The sequence below is a fragment of the Peromyscus maniculatus genome, chromosome 11 (assembly GCF_049852395.1).
Source record: "Peromyscus maniculatus bairdii isolate BWxNUB_F1_BW_parent chromosome 11, HU_Pman_BW_mat_3.1, whole genome shotgun sequence".
Lineage (NCBI taxonomy): Eukaryota > Metazoa > Chordata > Mammalia > Rodentia > Cricetidae > Peromyscus > Peromyscus maniculatus.
The window spans coordinates 42,877,562-42,897,555 of record NC_134862.1 but is presented as its reverse complement, the minus strand read 5'-3'; the positions used below and the strand labels follow the sequence as shown (position 1 = coordinate 42,897,555).

Below are 19,994 nucleotides of genomic sequence, written 5' to 3'. Positions count from 1 at the left end.
ATCTCAGACACATTCACAGCTTGAGGATTTAATCTTCACTCCCCTGTATAAATTCAGGTTGGGAAAGTTGCTTCCAGCCTCCGCTGGGTGCCAGGGTCAGGATCTGTACTCCTGGCAGCGTCTTGACATAACTTGGGGGGTTAAGATCAGTCAGTCCGCTCCATCTTCCCGAGTGTGATGAGAAGTAAGTCAGTGCTGGGGAGGGGGGGGCTCATGAGGAATACCCCCATTCCCCTTCCAGCCCCTCCACCAACCATCCAAGTTCAAGGAGCGCATCTCGACGGTTCAGACCATGGAGCTGGAGCCTTGAAATTTCTGCGACAGCTGTGGGAGCCAAGAATCATTATTCCAGACAAAGAGTGGGAAGCGGACTCAATATCCAGGCTATTACCCAGCTGGCCTTGAGATTCGGGGCTATGCTGCACTGCATGTGGTGACGGGCAGTAGGGTGTGCCCAGCTGGCAGGCGCTGCAAGATGTGGGGTTCTGGCCCCCTTCCTGGGTGTCTCAGTGTGCATCTGTCAGGGACTTCAGAGGCAGGTGTGGGCCCAGAACAGGCTCCACTCCCCGCTTTATCTGATGTCACCAGCTGTCGTACATGCCCGTGGCCCAGACTTAATCACGTGTCCCAGAAGCACATGGTGTCTGGGTCACCTAGAGTTTTCATTTCTTGGGCTGGGGAGCTGTTCATGACTGCCTCCTCCCCACCCACACCTTAGCCACTCCAGCCTACAGGGCCCTCGCTTTGGATCTTATCAAGTGGAGAAGGAGCAGGGAGGGAGGGGAGTGAACCTGGGGTGGGTGTGTCTCAGAGGGTATGGGGGGGCTAGAGGGGGGAGGGGAGATCTGCTGCACTTAGGAGACCACTTTAACCCGTTCTGTGCCCTCTCCCAGCCCAGACACCACTGCCAAGCCCAGACTCCATCTACTCACGGTGCTCAGGAAGGGGATGTTAGAAACACTGCCCAGGAATCCAAAGGCCACAGGGAAAAAGCCCCTAGGAATGGAAGAGAGGACCGGGGTCAGTGGTGGCCCAGGAGGGGAGGAGGAAGGTAATAAGGCTGACATCCCCTACTCAGAGGCTCAGGCTTTGGCTCCCGGGAGAGCAGCCCCTGGGCCCTGGGGACAGACATGTCCTGGGGTCTGTTAAAGAAGCAGCAGAGAAAAGTGACCGAGAACCACGGGCTGAGCTCAGGGGTCTTACAGTCCCATCGTGGCTCTGCCTCTCACCAACACTGTACGCTCTGAACAAATCCCTCACTTCTCTGAACCCACGGCCAGTTTTCAAATGTGCTGAGCAGTATTGGTACCTACGTCATAGGGCCTCACATACAGCCAAGCTCAAAGGGCACACATTTTTGTGAGTTCCTCTCATGATTATTTATCCTGGCCTGATGCCCTCTCTTCTTTGCTAGATGGGGTGGGGAACATCTACACTGGTGGCTGAGCCCCTGGCATGGATGGCGGCTGGAGATTGTGTTCATGTGGGCACAGCCTTGTGTCTCAGCATCCTCCTGCCGCCGCTGAGGCTTCCTTCGCTTTTCAAGCTGGCCAGGCCTGACGGGATGGATGCCTGATCCTTCACACAGCCTGGAGGCAGCCAGGCTGGGAAGTGAACCCCTAGTGTCCTGGATGAGTAAGGAGATTCGAGGTTTGAATCTTGGCCAGGCCATTTCTCCCTAAACCCCAGTGGACCGAGGTTGAGGGAGATGGTACTCACTTGAAGAGGCTAACAAATCCGTAGGCCTCCAGGAGCATGCCCAGCAGCGGCCAGCGTAGCAAGACGATGGCTACACCCCCCAGGAAGAAACTGGTCCCCTTGAGCTTGTGTCGTTGAAAGAAGAAGGAAAACGTCCTCCTCAGGCCGATGATGAGGGAGAGGCCGGTCAGGAACAGCAGCTGCAGGCCCAGGGGAGAGTGAGGACAGAGAGAGCAAGTTCCACCCCATCCCTGGGGCTCGGTGTGTGTTTTACGGTGTGTGTGTGTGTGTGTGTGTGTGTGTCTTGGTGTGTGTGTGTGTTTTATGGTGTGTGTGTGTGTGTGTGTGTGTGTGTGTGTGTGTCTTGGTGTGTGTGCATGTGTCTTGGTGTGTGTGTATGTTTTATGGTGTATGTGTTTTATGGTGTGTGTATGTGTGTCTTGGTGTGTGTGTGTGTGTTGGTGTGTTGTGTGTGTGTTGGTGTGTGTCTCAGTGTGTGTGTCACAGTGTGTGTGTGTCTCCGTGTGTGTGTGTGTGTCACGATGTGTGTGTTTCCGTGTGTGTGTCCGTGTGTGTCCCAGCAGTGGGGTAGAATCCCAGAGCTGGAAATGACTCTATCTAGTAGAGAATAGAAATTTCCTGAGGCAGAGGGATGGACTTGAAGGCCTTTCGCTTCCCACCCAGTTCCTCAGCTCCAAGCTCCTTATATAGACTCCTGGGGAGGCTGCTGTGGAGTGAGATCCTCCCCTTTTACAGACAAGATGTTGGTACCCAAAGTCCCTGAAAGGTGGCCCCTGTGTGGTTCTGCCAGAGCCTTCAACATGGTTCCTAGGGGTCACTTTATGGGGCCCAGGCTCCCACAGAATTGAACTCTTCCTTCTAGTAGTTCCATGCCCCCCCACACCTCCACCATGCCTTTTCTTTCAACGTCCCAACCACTCCATTTCCTTCCCAGCTGTCTTTGGTCCACTCCTTCCTCTCAGTCCTTGATTCATAATGAAGCATTCACCTTACTCTGGCTTTTCCCACAGCTTCTGCTGGCCTGGAGGCGCGGGTTACACCCTTGTCCCTAAATGCAGGGATTCAGGGGTGGGGACAGGGTCTAATTCATCACCGGAACACCAGGACCTCACCTAGAGCTTGGTGTAATCATTTCAGGTTCTCCGTTTCCACAGACCCTGGTGTCGTCCACACCCACACCAAGTCCTCATTCCCCCTGAACAGCTATGATCTGAATGAACTTGGGGCTGACCCTCCTGGCCATCCAGGAGCGGTACCTAGTGCCTGGGGACTCACATTGCCGAAAGCCAGGAGCACGGAGTCGAAGTACAGGAGTATCCCGAAGAGGATGAAGAAGACGCCGAAGCCGGTGATGCCCACACCAATCTCTGCAAGAGGCAAGGCGAGCTCATGGGTCAGGCGTTCTGTGTAGGCTCTCAGGGGGAGGAAGATAGATGGGCAGGAGCTGTTGGGCTCCTGGGAAGCATTACCCTCACATTTTGTCAATGCAGCTTCTCCCTGGGCCTGCAGCATGTTGTTCTCAGGACTGACCCCCCGACAGAACTCAATAACCTGCCTATTCTTTCGTACGGCTGAGAGCTCCTGGTCCGTACCCAGCGAGGAGAGAGAAGTGACTGAAAGCTCAGGACTGTGAGCTCCAGGCCCTGGCTGGCTCCTGGATTCCTCTGTGTCCTCTCCTCTCTCCTCAGCCCTCAGTGCTGACCTGCCCCAAGTGACTGGGAAAATAGAAGCCATCAGTTAGGAAGATGCTCACCTATCCTGCAAGGGGGGGAGGGGCTAGGTCCCCCCCTCAGTCCCTAGTCTCCTCTAACTTCAACTCAGTGGAGTCATTGGCTGCCAGGGTTGACCGCCACTAACAGTGTCCCTACCCATTAGCAATGTCCTGTGGGTGTCCTCGAAGAGCAGGGGAATTAACAAAACCAAAGAGCAGCAGGCGGAAGTGTGGGGCACCCAGGGCATCTGATTAGTCAAGGGCTGTACTCTGGCCTGTGGTGTGTGCTTCTGACCATTCTCTTCAGAAACAATGGACAGGACACGTGGTTGTTTGGTCTGAAGTCCGTCTCATCTCATATGGAAATGTGAATTTGACTCTCTGCCACTGTGATAGACAACAAACGACCATTCATCATACTGCCTTTTTTTTTTTTTTTTTTTTTGGTTTTTCGAGACAGGGTTTCTCTGTGTAGTTTTGTGCCTTTCCTGGAGCTCACTTGGTAGCCCAGGCTGGCCTCGAACTCAGAGCGATCCGCCTGGCTCTGCCTCCCGAGTGCTGGGATTAAAGGCGTGCGTCACCACCGCCCAGCTACCTTTTTTTTTTTTTTTAAAGGCTAAATTAAAAATTTGGACTGGAGAGATGGCTCAGAGATTAAGAACACTTCCTGCTCTTCCAGAGGACTCGGGTTCAACTCTCAGCACCCACTTGGCAGCTCATAACTGTCTGTAACTCCAGTTCCAGGGGATCTGACACCTTCACACAGATATGCAGACAGGCAGAAAAACCAATGGACGTAAAATAAAAATAAAAAAAATAAAACATGAAAAAGTTACTTCTGAGGCCAGGCAGTGGTGGCGCACGCCTTTAATCCCGGCACTCAGGAGGCAGAGCCAGGCGGATCTCTGTGAGTTCAAGGCCAGTCTGGGCTACCAAGTGAGTTCCAGGAAAGGCGCAAAGCTACACAGAGAAACCCTGTCTCGAAAAACCAAAAAAAAAAAAAAAAAAAAAAAAAAGTTACTTCTGTTTGAAGTGCCATTAAAAACACACACACACACACACACCTCTTTGATATCCTGGTTTCAAAGCTGAGCATGTCAATGCAGGTCTGTAATATCCCAGCATTTGGGAGGTGGAGGCAGGAGGATTGTGAGTCCATGTCATCCTTGTCTATTTGAGATCATGGTGGGCTAGAGAGCACCCATCTCAACAAACAAACAAACAAACAAACAAACAAACAAAAATATCCTGCTTTCAGCTATTTTGGTTTATATCCAGAAGTGGGGTTTCTGAGCCACATGCTAATTTCTCTTGCTGACATTTGAGAAGCTACAGAGCTATTTTCCAGAGTGGCTCGTTCCTTTCTCTTTCCTGTCCCCAGGGCACAAGACATCCCACATCCTTGGCAAAACTCGATTTAAAAAATATTTTTAGTTTTATTTTCATTTATGTGTACGTATGTGTGTCTGTGTGTTGTGTGTTTGCATGTTGTGTGTGGGTGCCTGCAGAGGCCAGAAGAGGCTGTCAGGTACCCTGGAGCTGGAGTCCCAGGCAGTTATGAGCCTCCTGGTATAGGGGCTGGGACATGGGTCCCCTGGAAGAGCAGTGAACACTCTTAACTGCTGAGCCATCTCTCCAACCCCAGTTTTAATGTTTTTGATAGCAGCCATGCTCACAATCTCGTATCACACTGTGGTTGTTTGTTTGTTTTCTGAGGTGGGATCTCGGGCTTCTGACAGGCCTTCATGATATGTCTGGACTGATTGCCTCCTTCCGTGCCCAGTGGTGCTGCCCAAATTAAACTTCTTAGCACCTGGGACAGCTCGGCAGAATGCAATGCCCTTGGGGCCATAGAATTGCTGTGTCTGTTTCCACACTGTATGATGTTTCTACCCTAGGAGATAAGGTATCCACCCACTACAACTTTGCAGATGGAAGCATTGTGGAAGGCTGTACCACGTTTCTTTCTTGTGAATGATAAAGATGCTTGGGATCTGTTGCAGTAGCGAGAGTGGAATCCAGGGCTGTACTCCATTCGATAGACAAGTGTTCTATGCTAGTGCTGCATCCAACTTGCTCCCCAAATCAGGGTCATGGTCCGTAGCCTAGGTTGGCCTTGAACTTGCAATCTTCCCATTTCAGCCTTCTGCATAACTGGGAAGGCATGCTTTAAGTTCGTGTACTTGTTATAAAATATTACATGTAATGTTATACAAATATGTTATCAGCTGGGTGATGGTAGCGCACTCCTTTAATCCCAGCACTCAGGAGGCAGAGGCAGGCAGATCTCTGTGGATTACAGTCTGGTCTACAGAGGGAGTTCCAGAACAGCCAGGGCTACACAGAGAGACTCTGCCTGAAAACAGTAACAACGATAACAACAACAAAAGTCTGCTATCTCCTTACACTGGCCAGAAAAATATGCATCATGACTCCAGTCTCATAAGACACCCTTCCCTCTACGTGGAGACATGATATGAACATGGTTTTGCTATTTGTTTTGTACTGTTAAAATATCTGTATGCCCATCCTGTGCACCTTTAAGAATGAACTCGGGTTTGTTTGTCTGTTTGTCTTGCAAAAAACTTAAGTTTTGGTGCTGGAGAGATGGCTCAGAGGTTAAGAACACTGGCTGTTCTTCCAGAAGTTCTGAGTTCAATTCCCAGCACCCACATGGTGGCTCACAGCCATCTGTAATGAGATCTGGCTCCCTCTTCTGGCCTGCAGGGATACATGCAAACAGAACACTATACATAATAAATAAATAAATCTTTAAAAAAAAAAACAAAACCTAAGTTTCTCAGATTTGCTTTGTATGTCTTTCTGGGAAGGACAGCAGAGCCTGGCTCTCTGGTCTACACACTCTGACAGTGATTCACTGCTGCTTGCTTTCTTAGAGAAACAGGAACTTGAGTCAGGAGGCCATGAGAGGCTTTTAGACGTGGAGTGGTCCTCATGGAAGCTGAGGCCAGGAGTGATGGGATTGATTACACTAACAGCCACAGCAGTGGCCCTCTCCTCTCCCCTGAGTGAGCCCGAAGATGTGTGCTGATGGCATTAGAGGCACCCAGGACCATTTTGGGTCCCTATCAAGATTCTGAGAACCAATATGAGGACACTCCTTGTGGCAAAGGTCCTGAGATTGGAAGAATCCAAAGTGACCCACAGGCACAGCCAGATGAGAATTCATGCCCTGCTCAGTGGTGTGTGCCTGCACCTCAGGAGGCTGAGGCAGGAGAGTTGTGAGTTCGAGATCAGCTTGGGCTACAGGGTGAAATGTTGACACAATGTTCAGTGTGGTGGCCCATGCTGCAATCCCAGCCTTAGGAGGCAAAGCCGGAGAGGTATGCAGGTCTGAGATCAGTCTGAGCTATAGAGTGAAACTTTGTTTCAAAAAAACCAAACCAACCAACCAACCACTCTCCGCATCTTTTGATAAATGCATTACAATTACTTAGGAGTTTTTGAGATTATTGTTACTTTGTAGCCCAGGAATGGCCCCCTGCCTCAGCCTCCCCAGTGCTGGGATTACAGGTGTCTCCCGCTGAGTGCAGCTCATTTTTTTTTTTTTAAATCAGACTTCTCTAACAGTGATTTGTGCCATGCTCAGGTTTGTTCTGTGTTCTTCTTCACAGGTTGGCGCAGTTCCAGAATTTTCCTCTGTTGGGATCAGCCTTGTTAAATAGGCCACATTTAGTTGCTTCTGGCATTCAGCTTCACACACAAGCTCATACACACATGTCAGGAATTGTGTTTCTCACACACGGCTTCAAAACGTCCCCCATCTTTTGCTCCTACTATAGTTCAGTGATTCAGTCGAATCTGGGGAGGGGGGCTTGCATCTGAAGTCCCTTTCAGGATAGCAGCCATGCAGAGAAGGCAGTGCGTTTGGGTGGGCATGTCTTACAGACAGATACACGGGCATGACAGACGCGCTCGCAGGTGCGTGATCCAGACAGGTTGTAGTGCGCCCCCTGCTGCACACGTAACAAAACAGCAAGCAGGGAGTGAGGCAAGCTCTTGAGGACGGCCTGGCTCCAGGGCACCGCAGAGCAAGGGCAGAGACCTCCCCTGGCTTCAGACTGTCCAGTTTGGGGCCTCTCTACGTCGAGTGTCATGTCCAGTCTGAGTCCCAGCTCTCCAGCCTCAGGTCCTTAGGTCCCGAAGTTCCCAAACTGTTGCCAGAAGGAGCCCCCAGCCTGCAGCCCTTGGGGACAGGCCAAAGCCAGGTGACCAAGGCACAGCTTTTCAGAATGCGTCAGGCAAAGCCAGCTCCAATGTCTTTTTTTTTTTTTCCTACAGGGCATTGTCTCCTGGGGCAGCTGGATAGGTCTCTTTGGCCCATGCATGTGTAAGGAGTAATCGATCAATTGTTTCTCAAATTCCTCATCCTTCTTCTCCAATTCCTGTGATCGTCCTGCCTCAGCCTTCCAAATAGCTAGGGCTGCAAGTGTGAGGCAGCTGTGGTCCTTTCCTTTTTACAATCCGAATGTACCAAAATTTCTAAGTACTCTATTAAGACTCTTGGGTCCTTACGTACCTTGCAAGTAGGTGTCACCCCTGAGCTATTAGGAGTGTCCTTCCCTCCCCTTCAGACAGACAAGATACAGATGTCAGAACAGAAGACGAACACATGTGCTTCTATTGTCTAGCCCTCAGACCCCCCCACTTTACCCGTGCATGCCCATAACAACGTTCATAGGAAAAGAACACCGCTCATCAGCCTGCGCCATCTTTAAAGATGTGTGCCTGTCTGGAATGCGTCCACAACTGATACATGACCTTGATCTTTGGAAGATGCAGGCCAGTTATTTTGTAGGTGGTCCCTTCATAGGGCATGTCTAAGACTTTCTCATGGCAAGAGTTCACTGGCAGAACCACCGGCCAGATGTTACCGTGTACACTTACGGCAGCTTGGGGGTGAATCTGCTTCTAGCCTGATTACCACCGACAACGAAGTACCTTTACTCTTCAGGTGATACAGTGGGCCCTCCTGTATAAGAGCCCTGCCTCTACCCCATGGGAACACCCTCCTCACCCCATCCTGGCTACCCGCTCTGCCCACAGGCTGGGGCTCTCGCACCCCACTTTGTGTACCCCTTCCTGTTCTGTCAAGTGACTTTCAGACAGGACCGTTGGGGAGGAAGAAGGGGAGCTGACAATAGACGCTCATGCCACACGGGGCACAGGCCACATCTCAACTTGACATAACCCCCTGTGAAGGGGCTGCGGTTAACTCCACGTCACAAGCCAAACTGAACCCTGAGGGGGTGTGCTGCCCGCCCAGGCCTTGAATCCAGTGGAGACCCTGAAACGGGACATTGGCCATTTTTGCACAAAGTGTTCTTGCTTTGGCCATTAATAACCAAATCTCCAAGCAGGTGTCAGTCCTGTGACAGCAGGTTCACAGAGGTTGAAATCTCCTCTCCTGACTCCCAGGATTCTTTCTGATTTTCTGCCGGCTGGCTAGTGGTCTCCCCCTTCCAGTGCCCCACCCCCACCAGCACCTCCTTTCTTTCTTTCATGATTTGGCTCCCTCAGGGTTTGGGCCCAGCTCCTGTCTCTCCCCGCTCTGTGTTCAAGCGCCTTCCAGTGTTTTTAAACGCTGCCTGTGTGCCGACAATGTCTGCATTTATCTCTCTCGCCCAGGACTCACGCGAGCCCACTGCTTGCTTGGCTGTTGGCTTGCTTTTCTCTCTGGCACTCCGCGTGCCGCGCGCGGGTCCCAAGCTGTGATCAGCCTCCCTTTCTTTATCCTGCCCCTCCTGTGAGAGCGGCTCCACTGTCTGCCAAGCCAGCTGAGGCGACTGCCACCCTCCTGTGTGATCCACGTGTAAGTCTCAGGCAGCTGCTTCCAGAAGCATCCCAGAACGGCCACGCTTCTCCCTCCTGCCACGCCTAGCTAGCCACCCTCTTCTCTCTCCTGGACACCCCTCTCCCCCTCCCCCCGCCCCGCCCCCTGCACAGCCTCCATTAGTCTCGTTTCCTGCTTTTCACGACTCCCATCGCCAACCCTCTTCCATACGGTGCTCAAGGATTGAAAACGGACCAGCTGACCACATAGCATCCTGGTCATTCCACTCACTTGGAATGAATCAGGGACCCTTTTCTATGGGTCCATTATAGGTCCTGTGGGGGGAGGGGGAGCTCAAACTTCTCCTTCTGCTTTCTCTCGAACCCACCACGCTCCTCTTACAGCCTTTGACTTTCTATGATGGCCATACTTTCCTGCCCCAGGACCTTTGTGTATGAGGTTCCTTTGTGTGGAACACTCTCCTCATGGTTTTAAATGCCAACTCCTCGGGGAAGCCTGTCCCAGCCTCTGTGCTCTGGCATCAATCTGGTTCTGTCATTTCCCCCTCTCACAGGACTAAGCATCGTTCTTCACAGGACTTGTCACAGCCAGTAAGAGCGTATTATCACACTTGAAGGCTGATGAGCTTAATAACATGTCAGCATGCCAGTAGGTTCAGGAATCCGTGGAAAGGGGGCAGTTTTGAGGAGGTGTGGTATGATGTGGAGATACTGTGATGGTCACAAGGTAGTGGAGGGTTGGCTACTGTCACCTGGTGGGTGGCCAGAGGTACTGCTAAAATTCCATAGTGCCCAGGACAGTTTCCACGACAGTATCGTCTGGGCCCAAACACTCAGGGAGTGGAAAGGCTGAGAGGCTGAGCTCCAGGGATCCGGGGACTCCCGTGGCTTAAACACCAGCTATATACATGTTGTTGACTCCCAGATTTCTCTTTCTGGACAAGTCTCTCTCTTCAAGTTCAGACCTATACCCTCTACTCTGCCTGAGGTCTAACCCGGATGTCTGAGACAAACATACCCAGCCTATGCAAATCTGGCTCCTGCTTCCTATTTCCATATCCACTTTCCAATCCACTCCCCAGGTACCAGGGAGATATTCTTGACTCTTCATCCCTTCATATCTCACATCCTATCTTCCAGTAAATTCCTCCAAACAGTCACACAGGACCACTTCCCATCTCTGCATTGCCCTCATCTCCTGCCTCCTCTCACCTCAGAAAGGCCTCTTCATTGCTACCCTGCCCTCTACAGTCTATTCTTGAGAATTCCAGCAGCCAGAGTGAGCTTTTAAAATGCAAAGAGGTCACACCTCTCACATACAGCACCCTCCAAACTTTCCCATCTATACAGTGGTCCACCATGGGCTGTCTTTCGGGGCCTTCCCTTACGCAAGCTCTCCTTTCCACCTCTGATGTTCCAGCCACACCAGCCTCTTTGTTCACACACACACACACACACACACACACACACACACACACACACACACGCACACGCTCTTCAAGCTCGTGGCCCCTTTATTTTTGCTTTAGGATGGGAGGGGGCTCTTACCACCCTCTGACTTGCCCCGCCCAGGAGGCATGCCTGTCTTACTCTTCGGATTGTGTTCTGTGTTGGCACAGGGCTTGGCATACAGTGGAGAGTTACCATAGGCTCCCTGAGGAGAAAGTTGGCTCAGAGGCTAAGCCACTCACCCAGTGAAGCCTACAGCCCTCCCTCCCCATAGCTGACCCACTCTTCCCAGGCAGTGGGCTGCTGTCTTCCCTACGCCCCCAAAGAAGAAGTAGGGATGTTTGGAGTGAGGCTACAGACCCAGGGCCACAGGAGACCTTGAGGGTTTGGGGAGATGTCTGAACTAGGGCAGAGGCACCCTAGTTTTTCAGAACTATGGGTGAGAGGACCTCAGCCTGCCTCGTGGACTTCCTTCGGACGGCCTGAGTGCCTGGGCTGGCCCCACCCTCTGCAAGGCAGAGGTCACACTCGCCCCGACTCAGATCCTTTGAGGATGCCAATACAGCAGCTTCCAACTGCTGGTTCCAGAGGTCACATCTGCAGATCCCAGCGGAAGAGCCCCGGTTGGGAAGAGCGCATGTTCACTCACCCTAGCAGGGACCCCCCTCTATAGCCCCACATGTGCCTCCCCCCACCCCCACCCCCCAGCCACTCCCCTTACTCTGCCACTCGGTGATGGAGATCATGCTTCAGTCCACTGGGGGGCCTTCCTGGTCAGCTGGCTGGTGGCGAGCCCAGAGGACCGATCCTGGGCATGTTCCCGGGAAGCTGACCCTTGGCAACAGTGAAGGAACCTCTGGTAAATCATTAACTCTGTCTTTCCACGTTCCCCACGCAAATGGCTACTTAAAGATACAGGCCTGTTGGGAACTAACGCTCCTAAGGCCCTTTCTGGCCCACCTTCTCTGAACAGCTTGGACTGGATATGGAAAGACAAGGGTCTGGGCATGCCTGGATTTTCTCACTGGTTTTGGTAGAGAGTATGAGAAGAATTGGAACGGCTCTCCGACCTTTTGCTTTTTTCAGACAGGGTCTCTACTCGCTAGTCTGGAACTCACTATGGAGACCAGGCTGGCCTTAAATTCATAGAGATCTACTTGCCTCGGCCTCCCTAGTGCTAAGATTAAAGCCATGCGCCACCACACCCAACCTGGCCCCTCTCTTTGAAAACATGCTAGTCATTGTTTTTTTGTTTGTTTAGTTTTGTTTTTTTGCTTTGCTTTGTTTTTTGTTTGTCTGTCTGTTTGTTTGTTTTGTGTTTTGGCTTTGTGCTAGTACATATGAGAAATGCTAAGGGCCCAGACTCATCTAAGTAAAGCCTATAGCATAGCTAAGGAGAGTCAGGTTTCTACAGCAAGGGTACAGGTGCCGCACGGAGTTGGGCAGCAGAGACTCAAACTTCCTTTCCCCAACAGAGCCCAGAGGGATGGCGAGGTTGAGCTGGTGGAGACCTGGTCTTAGGAGAAGACTGGACAGTTAGGGAACCTGTGTCAATCCACTCTGCAGCTGGGTAAACATGGGTGCATCCTTCCTTGCTCTGTGAACCTGAAGAAGAGGCAGATGGGAGCCTCAAGGCTAGCTCAGCAGTTAAGGGACCCAAGTTTGGTTCCCAGCATCTACATGGTGACTCACAGCCTTCTGTAATCCAGGGGATCCAAGTCTCTATTCTGGCCTCAGCAGGTACCAGGTATGCATGCAGTACACAGACAGACAGACAGACAAACGCTTATACACGTAAGATACATTTTAAAACAAGAGAAGAGGCAGATGGTTTCTGATAACCTTTGCCCCATTTTAAAGGGAACTGTGATGAGCTCCCCTTTATAATGTGCCCCCTATCTCAACATGAAACTCTCAGATGGCATGACCGATATCCAAATACCATCTGAGAACTCAAAGCCACACTAGAAAGGAACACAAGAATCATTTGTGAGACATGGTGTCTCTCTGTATACAAAAGCTCAGACAAGGCCTTCAAGGAGATGCATGTGGGACTGGAGAGATGGCTCAGTGGTTAAGAACATTTCCTGCTCTTCCAGAGGACCCAGGTTCAGTTCTCAGCACCCATGTGAGACTGCTGGCAACTGCCTGTAATTCCTTGTGACAGAGACAGACATAGAAAGATAGACACACTAAATAAATACATAAAATAAAAAAAAATAGAACACGATGCCCATGAACAGGCAGACACTTGTACTATGCATAACAAGTGTCTGAATTTAAAAGAAATAGAAAACAGAGGTCAAGCTGGGTGTGGTGGTACCCACCTTTAATTCCATCACTCAGGAGGCAGAGGTAGGTTAATCTCTTTGGATTGGAGTCTAGCCTGGTCTACACAGTGAGTGACAGACTAGTCAAGACTACTTCGTGGGACCTTTTCTCAAATACAAATAACAAATAACCTTAAGTCATTTTATACAGAAAGGAAAACCCTCATGTACATAAGTAAACAGGTAAAGCATGGTGGCACAGGTCTGTAATCTTATTCTAACATCAGGAGACTGAGGCGGGAGGAGCTCAAATTTGAGGCCAGCCTGGGCTACACAGTGAGTGTGGGGTCAACCTCTACTATCTGTTAAGATTCTTTCTCCAAAACCCTGTCTTGAAAAACCAAAAAAAAAAAGATTCTTTCTCCAACCTACCACCCCCAATAGTGGAGAGTAGGCACGAAACTGAAACCTGATACTAGGACCCATGCAGACCTGTCACTCCAGCTACTCTGTAGGCTGAGGCAAGAGGATCACATGTTCAAGGCCTCCCGGGGTCAGAGTTCGAGGTCAGCCTTAACAGTTAAATGAGACCACGTCTCAAAATAAAATAATTGAAAAGAATCCTTCTCCAGGGTCTAGCCTGGGAAGTGTAGTCTTCACTCTGCATCAAGGAAACTTCTCTTTGCAACAGATGGGGACCGTTGCGGAAAGCCACAACCAATCAAATGCAGAGTTGTGGAGTCCAGTCCCAGTGGATACATCTACAACACAACTCTCAAACCTTAAGGCTCAGAGAACATTTTGGAGTTGGGGAGGGTGGTGGTGGTGGTGTAAGAGAGTTTGCTACGATTATGTCTCCTAGGAATGTCAGAAGCTACACCCGTAAAGTCTCACCAACATCACTGCCCCCAAATGAGCTGAACGAGGACAACATCAATAGACATGCTAACATGGATGGAGGGGAAAGGCCAGGAGGCCTCAGCCCCACACCAAGAACTACAGGCAACTAAGGGATGCTGAGAATGGGAGACAGAATCTGCCAGGGAAGAGCACACCGACTGGTTACTCAGTACCAAATGGTCAGCCCTGAAATATACAGGTAACGTGTGTGTGTGTGTGTGTGTGTGTGTGTGTGTGTGTGTGTGTGTGTGTGTGTGTGTGTACAGCAACAGTTATTGAAAAAAGAGATCATGAATTTGAAAAAGAGCAAGGAGAGGATCATGGGAGTATTTGGAGGGAGGGAAGGTGGGGTGGGGATGATGTAATTATAATCCCAAAATATACATATATATATATTTAAAGGGCTGGATCCAGGACTGGAGAGATGGCTCAGCAGTTAAGAGCACTGACTGCTCTTCCTGAGGAACTGGGTTCAATTCCCAACACTCACATGGTGACCTACAACTGTCTGTAACCCCAATTCTAGGGGATCCAATATTCTTTTCAGGCTTCTGTGCACTGCACATACGTGGTCCACAGACATGCACGCATAAAAGACTCTCATACCCATAAAATAATAAAAGTTTAAAGATTAATTATGGACAGCCAGATCTATGAATCACACAGTGGGAGAATGCTCGCCTGACATGCCCAGAACTCTAGATTGGGTTCCTGGCTCTAGATTCCATTCCCCAGTCCTGCAAACAAAGAAACCCACAAAATATCTACGTCGGATCATAAGAGAACCCGGGTCATTTATATCTAGCATGAGGAACAGGGAAGTGACCCTGACTGGAAAAGAGGGGTACCTCAGAGACAAAGCAGGGTGAAGAAGCCTGTGGAGCCTGCCAGGAAGTGGGCTGTGTGGGGTCATCGTCACAACGCCAATTGGCTTGTGAGGGATCTGACACATCTCTGGCGTGAAATGCCATCCCGGTGGATTTAAATGGCTTCACCGGATCTCCATTTCCAAAGATCAACGGTCAACCATGAATGACTGAGAAACAGTAATCACAAGTGGAGCCTGGGGCCAGTGTCGAAGAAAGAGAGGAAAACCAACACTCACACACCACTTAAAACATTTCGGGAATCAGGGCTGGAAAGATGGCTCTGCAGACAATGGCGCTGTGGAACCTGCGTGAAGGCGGAGGGCGAGAACAGGCTCCACACAATTGTCTGACCTCTGCACACAACATAAAATTTAAAAATTAAGGGGAAATGCCGGGCAGTGGCGTCCACCTTTAATCCCAACACTCGGGAGGCAGAGGCAGGCGGGTCTCTGTGAGTTTGAGGCCAGCCTGGGTTACGTGTCCCAGGACAGCCATGCCTTCAAACACCAAAAAACAAAACCAATAAATACATAAGTAAATGAATAAAAAAAATAAATAAATGGAAATGTAAAGAATGGCAAAAACATGAAATGAAATGATTTTTTTATTTCTTTTCTTTTCTTTTCTTTTTTTTTTTTTTTTTTTGGAGCTGAGGACCAAACCCAGGGCCTACCACTGAGCTAAATCCCCACCCCGAAATGATTTTTTAAGTAGGTTTTTTTTTTTTTTTTTTGAGACAAGGTCTTACTATATAGCACTGGCTGTCCTCAAACTTGATATGTAGACCAGGTTGACCTGGAACTCACAGAGGTCCTTCAGCCTCTGCCTCCTAGTGCTGGGATTAAAGAGTGTGCCACCATGCCTGGCTTTTTTTTTTTTTTACATGATTGTTTTTAATTAAGTGTATGCCCTTGGGTGTGCCTATGTGTGCACATGACTGCAGGTACCCATGGAACAGGATGCCGTGGAGCTGGCATTGTGAGTTGACTGATGTGGGTGCTAGGAACCAAATCCGGGTCCTCTGAAAGAGCAGTACGCACTTTGACCCACTGAGTGGTTTCTCAAGCCCCTGAAATAATTTCCCAAAGCTTTTGCGATGAGACCTCCGTTTAAGGGAGCTCTTAGTGATTCCTCGGGCTGGGCTCGCCTCTGGCAGACGCTCGCAGCCGGTTTTTTCCGCTCTTCAGCAACACAGCCTTGAAAGAACCCTCAGTTGCCTGAACTGTTATAATACGTGTACGGCCAATACACAGAATGGGTTATTTGATAATTTTGAGACTATGTCATATTCCACTTAAGATTCTTCATAATAACCTTGCCGAGCTGTTCAGGGAATTATTCTCAAAGGCTTAAAACCTCACACAAACTTTTCAGTAGTATGATGAACTGACATAGGGTGAGCTTATACAAGAAGTGCGTTTTGGTCCGGGCATACACTTTGCGGGGAACTGGGGTAAGTCTTGTTTTGGAAGTCTGTTCTGTGCAGCGCAGCAATTTAAAGCTAGCAAGAGTTTTGCCACCCATTCCTTAGAAAACCCAAGGCTCTCTTAAAAATCTTCTAAACAGCCACTAGGGGGAGTATGGCAGCCATTGAAACCCGTGAGCTCTAATGTCATGAGATCTTTCTATTTAAAATTTCTTTGCCTCAGTTTCTTGGCTAAGAATAGTACCTATCACGTTGGGGGTATCATGAGCATTACTGAGTAGCCATATACCTGTGCATAGTGGGTACCTGTCCCACAGTAAGCACTTAATGAGTTATTGCTATTAATATTCTAATAGTTATATTAATTACTATTGCTATTACTAGTCTTCTATTAATAGACTATTATACCTAAAAATTGTGGCTCTAAACTGCTCCCCAAAGGTATCAGACATCAGCGAGGAATATTATCTGTCATCATTCTCATCACAGATCACCGGGGACCTGGGACAAGTGAACTCTGAAATGCACTTTCCCTGGCACCATTTTCCAGACTCTGGAGCTGGATGACCACAGTCCACCCTCCTGGGGAGGGCATTTCACAAGGGAAACCCTAGAAGGGTCTGGCCACAGAAGGCCAGGGTGTCCCTCAGCCTGTGGCTGCCTTCTCCACTAGCCACCGCCGGAAAACAGTGATGGACTTACTCTCTGGGGCTACAGACCTATGACTGAGCAGGAGAGAGCCCCCCAACCCCACCCTGAGGCTGGCCAGGTAGCGCATCTTCCACCAAAGGCCATAGGCTAGACATTCACCTGTCCGGTCATCATGCCCTGCAGGTAGCTCAGGGACATTCTCAATGTCACCACTGTACTCTGTCATGACTATAAATGAATTCAAGTTTTCAAAGTGCCCTTTCATCCACTTTTTTTTTTTTTCATTTTTCCTCAAGAACTTCTTAGGAATAGTCACTGTCGTCAGATGAGGATCCAAGGTTGCAGAATCCAGTCACCTGTCCAGATCTTTGTGCCAAGACCACCTCAGCACTGCACCACACCGGAAGAGCTAGACCAGTGGTTCTCAACATGTGGGTCGTGACCCTTTTGGAAATCGACCGACCCTTTTCACAAGACCATCAGAAAACACAGATATTTACATTATAATTCATAACAGTGGCAAAATTACAGCTATGAAGTAGCAATGGAATAATTTTACGGTTGGGGGGTCACCACACCATGAGGAACCGTATTAAAGGGTCACAGCATTAGGGAGGTTGAGAAGCTCTGGTCTAGAGAGATCAAGGGGTCGGGGAAGGGCTAACAGGGTCTGGAGCCTGCATGACACACCACACCTAAGAAATAAGCAATCCTATGCACAGTTTCAGGGCAGCACTCTGCAAAGGGCGTGCTACAGAGGCTTTTGTTCCGTTTCCTGACTGCCCCTCTTTACACATCCAACCTGCCTTGGGTGGAGGGCTCATCTGAGCAGGAGGGGGGAGGCTGCCCCTGGAAACTGCTGGGCATCTTCATCCCATGAGAGGGGCCGCTCTGGTTTGTGGAGCCAGTGATACTAGGTGGACCTTCAGGAGTGCCGAGTTCCCAGCAGGTGCCTGTCACTGGCTCTGGCCTAATGGGGGTTGCAGATGGAGGCTCAGGGTCCAGAAAGTGACCAGCTCTCCTACGCACACCCATCTCTTCAGAGGGGTCTTCCTTTCAGTCTGAATTTTTTAAAAAAGATTTAGTGTGTGTGAGTGTGTGTGTGTGTGTGTGTGTGTGTGTGTGTGTGTGTGTGTGTACCTGCAGAGGCTAGAAGAGAGCAATAGATCCCCTGAAGGTGGAGTTACAGGCCTTTGTGAGCCACCTGATGTGGGTGCTGGGAATCTAACTCAGGTCCTCTGGAAAAACAACTTTTAAACTATGGAGTTATCACTCCTGTCCTGAATTGTGTTTAAAATTTATTTTATTTTTTTTTTTTTTAATTTATTTTTTTTTATTTTTTTTTATTTTGCTTTTTTTTTTTTTTTTGTTTTTTTTTTGTTTTTCGAGACAGGGTTTCTCTGTGTAGCTTTGCGCCTTTCCTGGAGCTCACTTGGTAGCCCAGGCTGGCCTCGAACTCACAGAGATCCGCCTGGCTCTGCCTCCCGAGTGCTGGGATTAAAGGCGTGCGCCACCAACGCCCGGCTAAAATTTATTTTTATTTCAGTGTGTATTTTGCTTCTATGTGTGAACACTGCAGGCATGCTTGGTGCTCATGGAGTCTAGAAGGAAAAGAGCATTGGATTCTTTGGAACTGGAGTTACAGACAATTGTGAGCTACCATGTGGGTGCCGGGAATTGAACCTGGGTCCTCTGCAAGAATAGCAAGTGTTTATAACCACTGAGCCATCATCTCCAGCTCCACGAATTTTTGTTTTATTGTTTTGTTTTGTTCTGGAGACAGGGTCTTGCTATATAGGCTGACCTCCGACTCATGATCCCCCTGCCTCAGTTTTCCAAGTGCTGTGACACTCTGTGTGTGCTACTTCACCTGCCCAAAGGCATCTACTTTCGCCCATGTTTGGTTCCAACTCTTTCTGATTCACAGATAAATACCAGCTCCCCTGAGGATGTCACCCACCTATAGTGCCTGTTAAAAAGAACATCCCCACTCAGGCTACAGGGATGAGAACAGGGTGTGACAACTTTAAAGGTAACTGCCTGGTTGGTTTGTTTTGAAGACAGGGCCTCTCTATGTAGTCCAGGTTGGCCTGGAATTTTCTATCCTCCCAGCTCTGCTTCCATGTGCTGGGATCACAGGTACGCATCATGCCCAGCTTTAGCTGGCTTCTTGAGCCACTCCTCACTCAGGATTTCCAATGGAGGAGGTCTAGTAGAGTCCTTCACACTCAGCAAATGCCAAAGGGCTTAGCTTAGAGAACCGAGGTCCTCTTTCTGATCCCCACCAACACACACACACACACACACACACACACACACACACACACACACACACACACACACACACACCTCCATGCCCTAAAACAGTCATAGAGAACATTGTAGGGCAACTGAGAAAAGTTGGGATCTTTTTTTTTTCTGCTATGATCCTACCACCCACGTCAGAGGCAGGCCAAGGAAAGCACCCATGGAGCATCTGACGCTTCCATTACACAAACCTCAGTCTGATGAGGTTAGCCGGCCACCACCCCAGCTCCGGGCTGAAGACAGGCACTCTACTGTGAAGCTGAGAGGGGCAGGCGAGCGGGTGACAGGGAAGAGCTGTCACGGGTGTTGTGCCCATCCCAGCCCTGCTTCCTTTTCCCAGTCTGTAATCTGTAGACCCTGAGGGCAGGGCAGCAAAGGCCGACAGACTCGAGGAGAAGGACACACACACACACCACAGGTACAAACCAGTCGTTTTATTCCCGGTGTTGGTTTATACAAACTTGCAAGATACAAATGCACAGCTCGTTGGGGTTCTTTAGTACCTAATCTAGTAAGATTGCCACCGAAAGGAGGGAGCAAGCTCTCACCTACCTCAGCCAGGCGCCCCTTCTCCAGGGGACGATGATCGGCTAGACGAATGCTCAGGGGATGCTATGGCCATGTGGTCCCAACAGAGACGCTGTTCATCTAACCTTAACTTTGTCTAAGGTCACTTTCATACTAAATAAAGACACTGAGATCATAAATTTCCTTGTATGGTTTATTGTCTAACACTAGCAAATCAAATTGGCCCCAAATATGTGCATAAATAGATATGTATATATATATATATTTATATATAGTATTTTTTTCTTAGTTTTAAGAGCTGCCAGGAGGAGGGTGCCTAATGGGGAAGGAAAGGATTCCATCTTGCAGTC

The 19,994-nt window shown here is 49.5% G+C and overlaps 1 protein-coding gene across 1 annotated transcript; it reads right to left on the bottom strand.

Annotated features, from left to right (window-relative positions):
- Positions 1–12: 12 nt before the first annotated feature.
- Positions 13–11,539, bottom strand: Golt1a (golgi transport 1A). Its single transcript, XM_006993227.2, has 5 exons — positions 11,415–11,539; positions 2,995–3,086; positions 1,720–1,898; positions 933–996; positions 13–324 (listed from the first exon to the last, which is right to left on the bottom strand). The coding sequence occupies exons 1-5, from the start codon at positions 11,437–11,439 to the stop codon at positions 286–288; spliced, it is 399 nt and encodes a 132-aa protein (XP_006993289.1). The 5' UTR covers positions 11,440–11,539; the 3' UTR covers positions 13–285.
- Between the last annotated feature and the right edge of the window lie 8,455 nt (positions 11,540–19,994).

Coding starts and splice junctions, on each gene's coding strand:
- Golt1a (XM_006993227.2), bottom strand. CDS start 11,439: ATGATCTCCATCACCGAGTGGCAGA. Junction 1,899..2,994: donor TGCTCCTGGCTTTCGGCAAT/GTGAGTCCCCAG, acceptor CTGGGCCTGCAG/CTGCTGTTCCTGACCGGCCT. Junction 325..932: donor ACATCCCCTTCCTGAGCACC/GTGAGTAGATGG, acceptor TGGCTCCCACAG/CTGTCGCAGAAATTTCAAGG.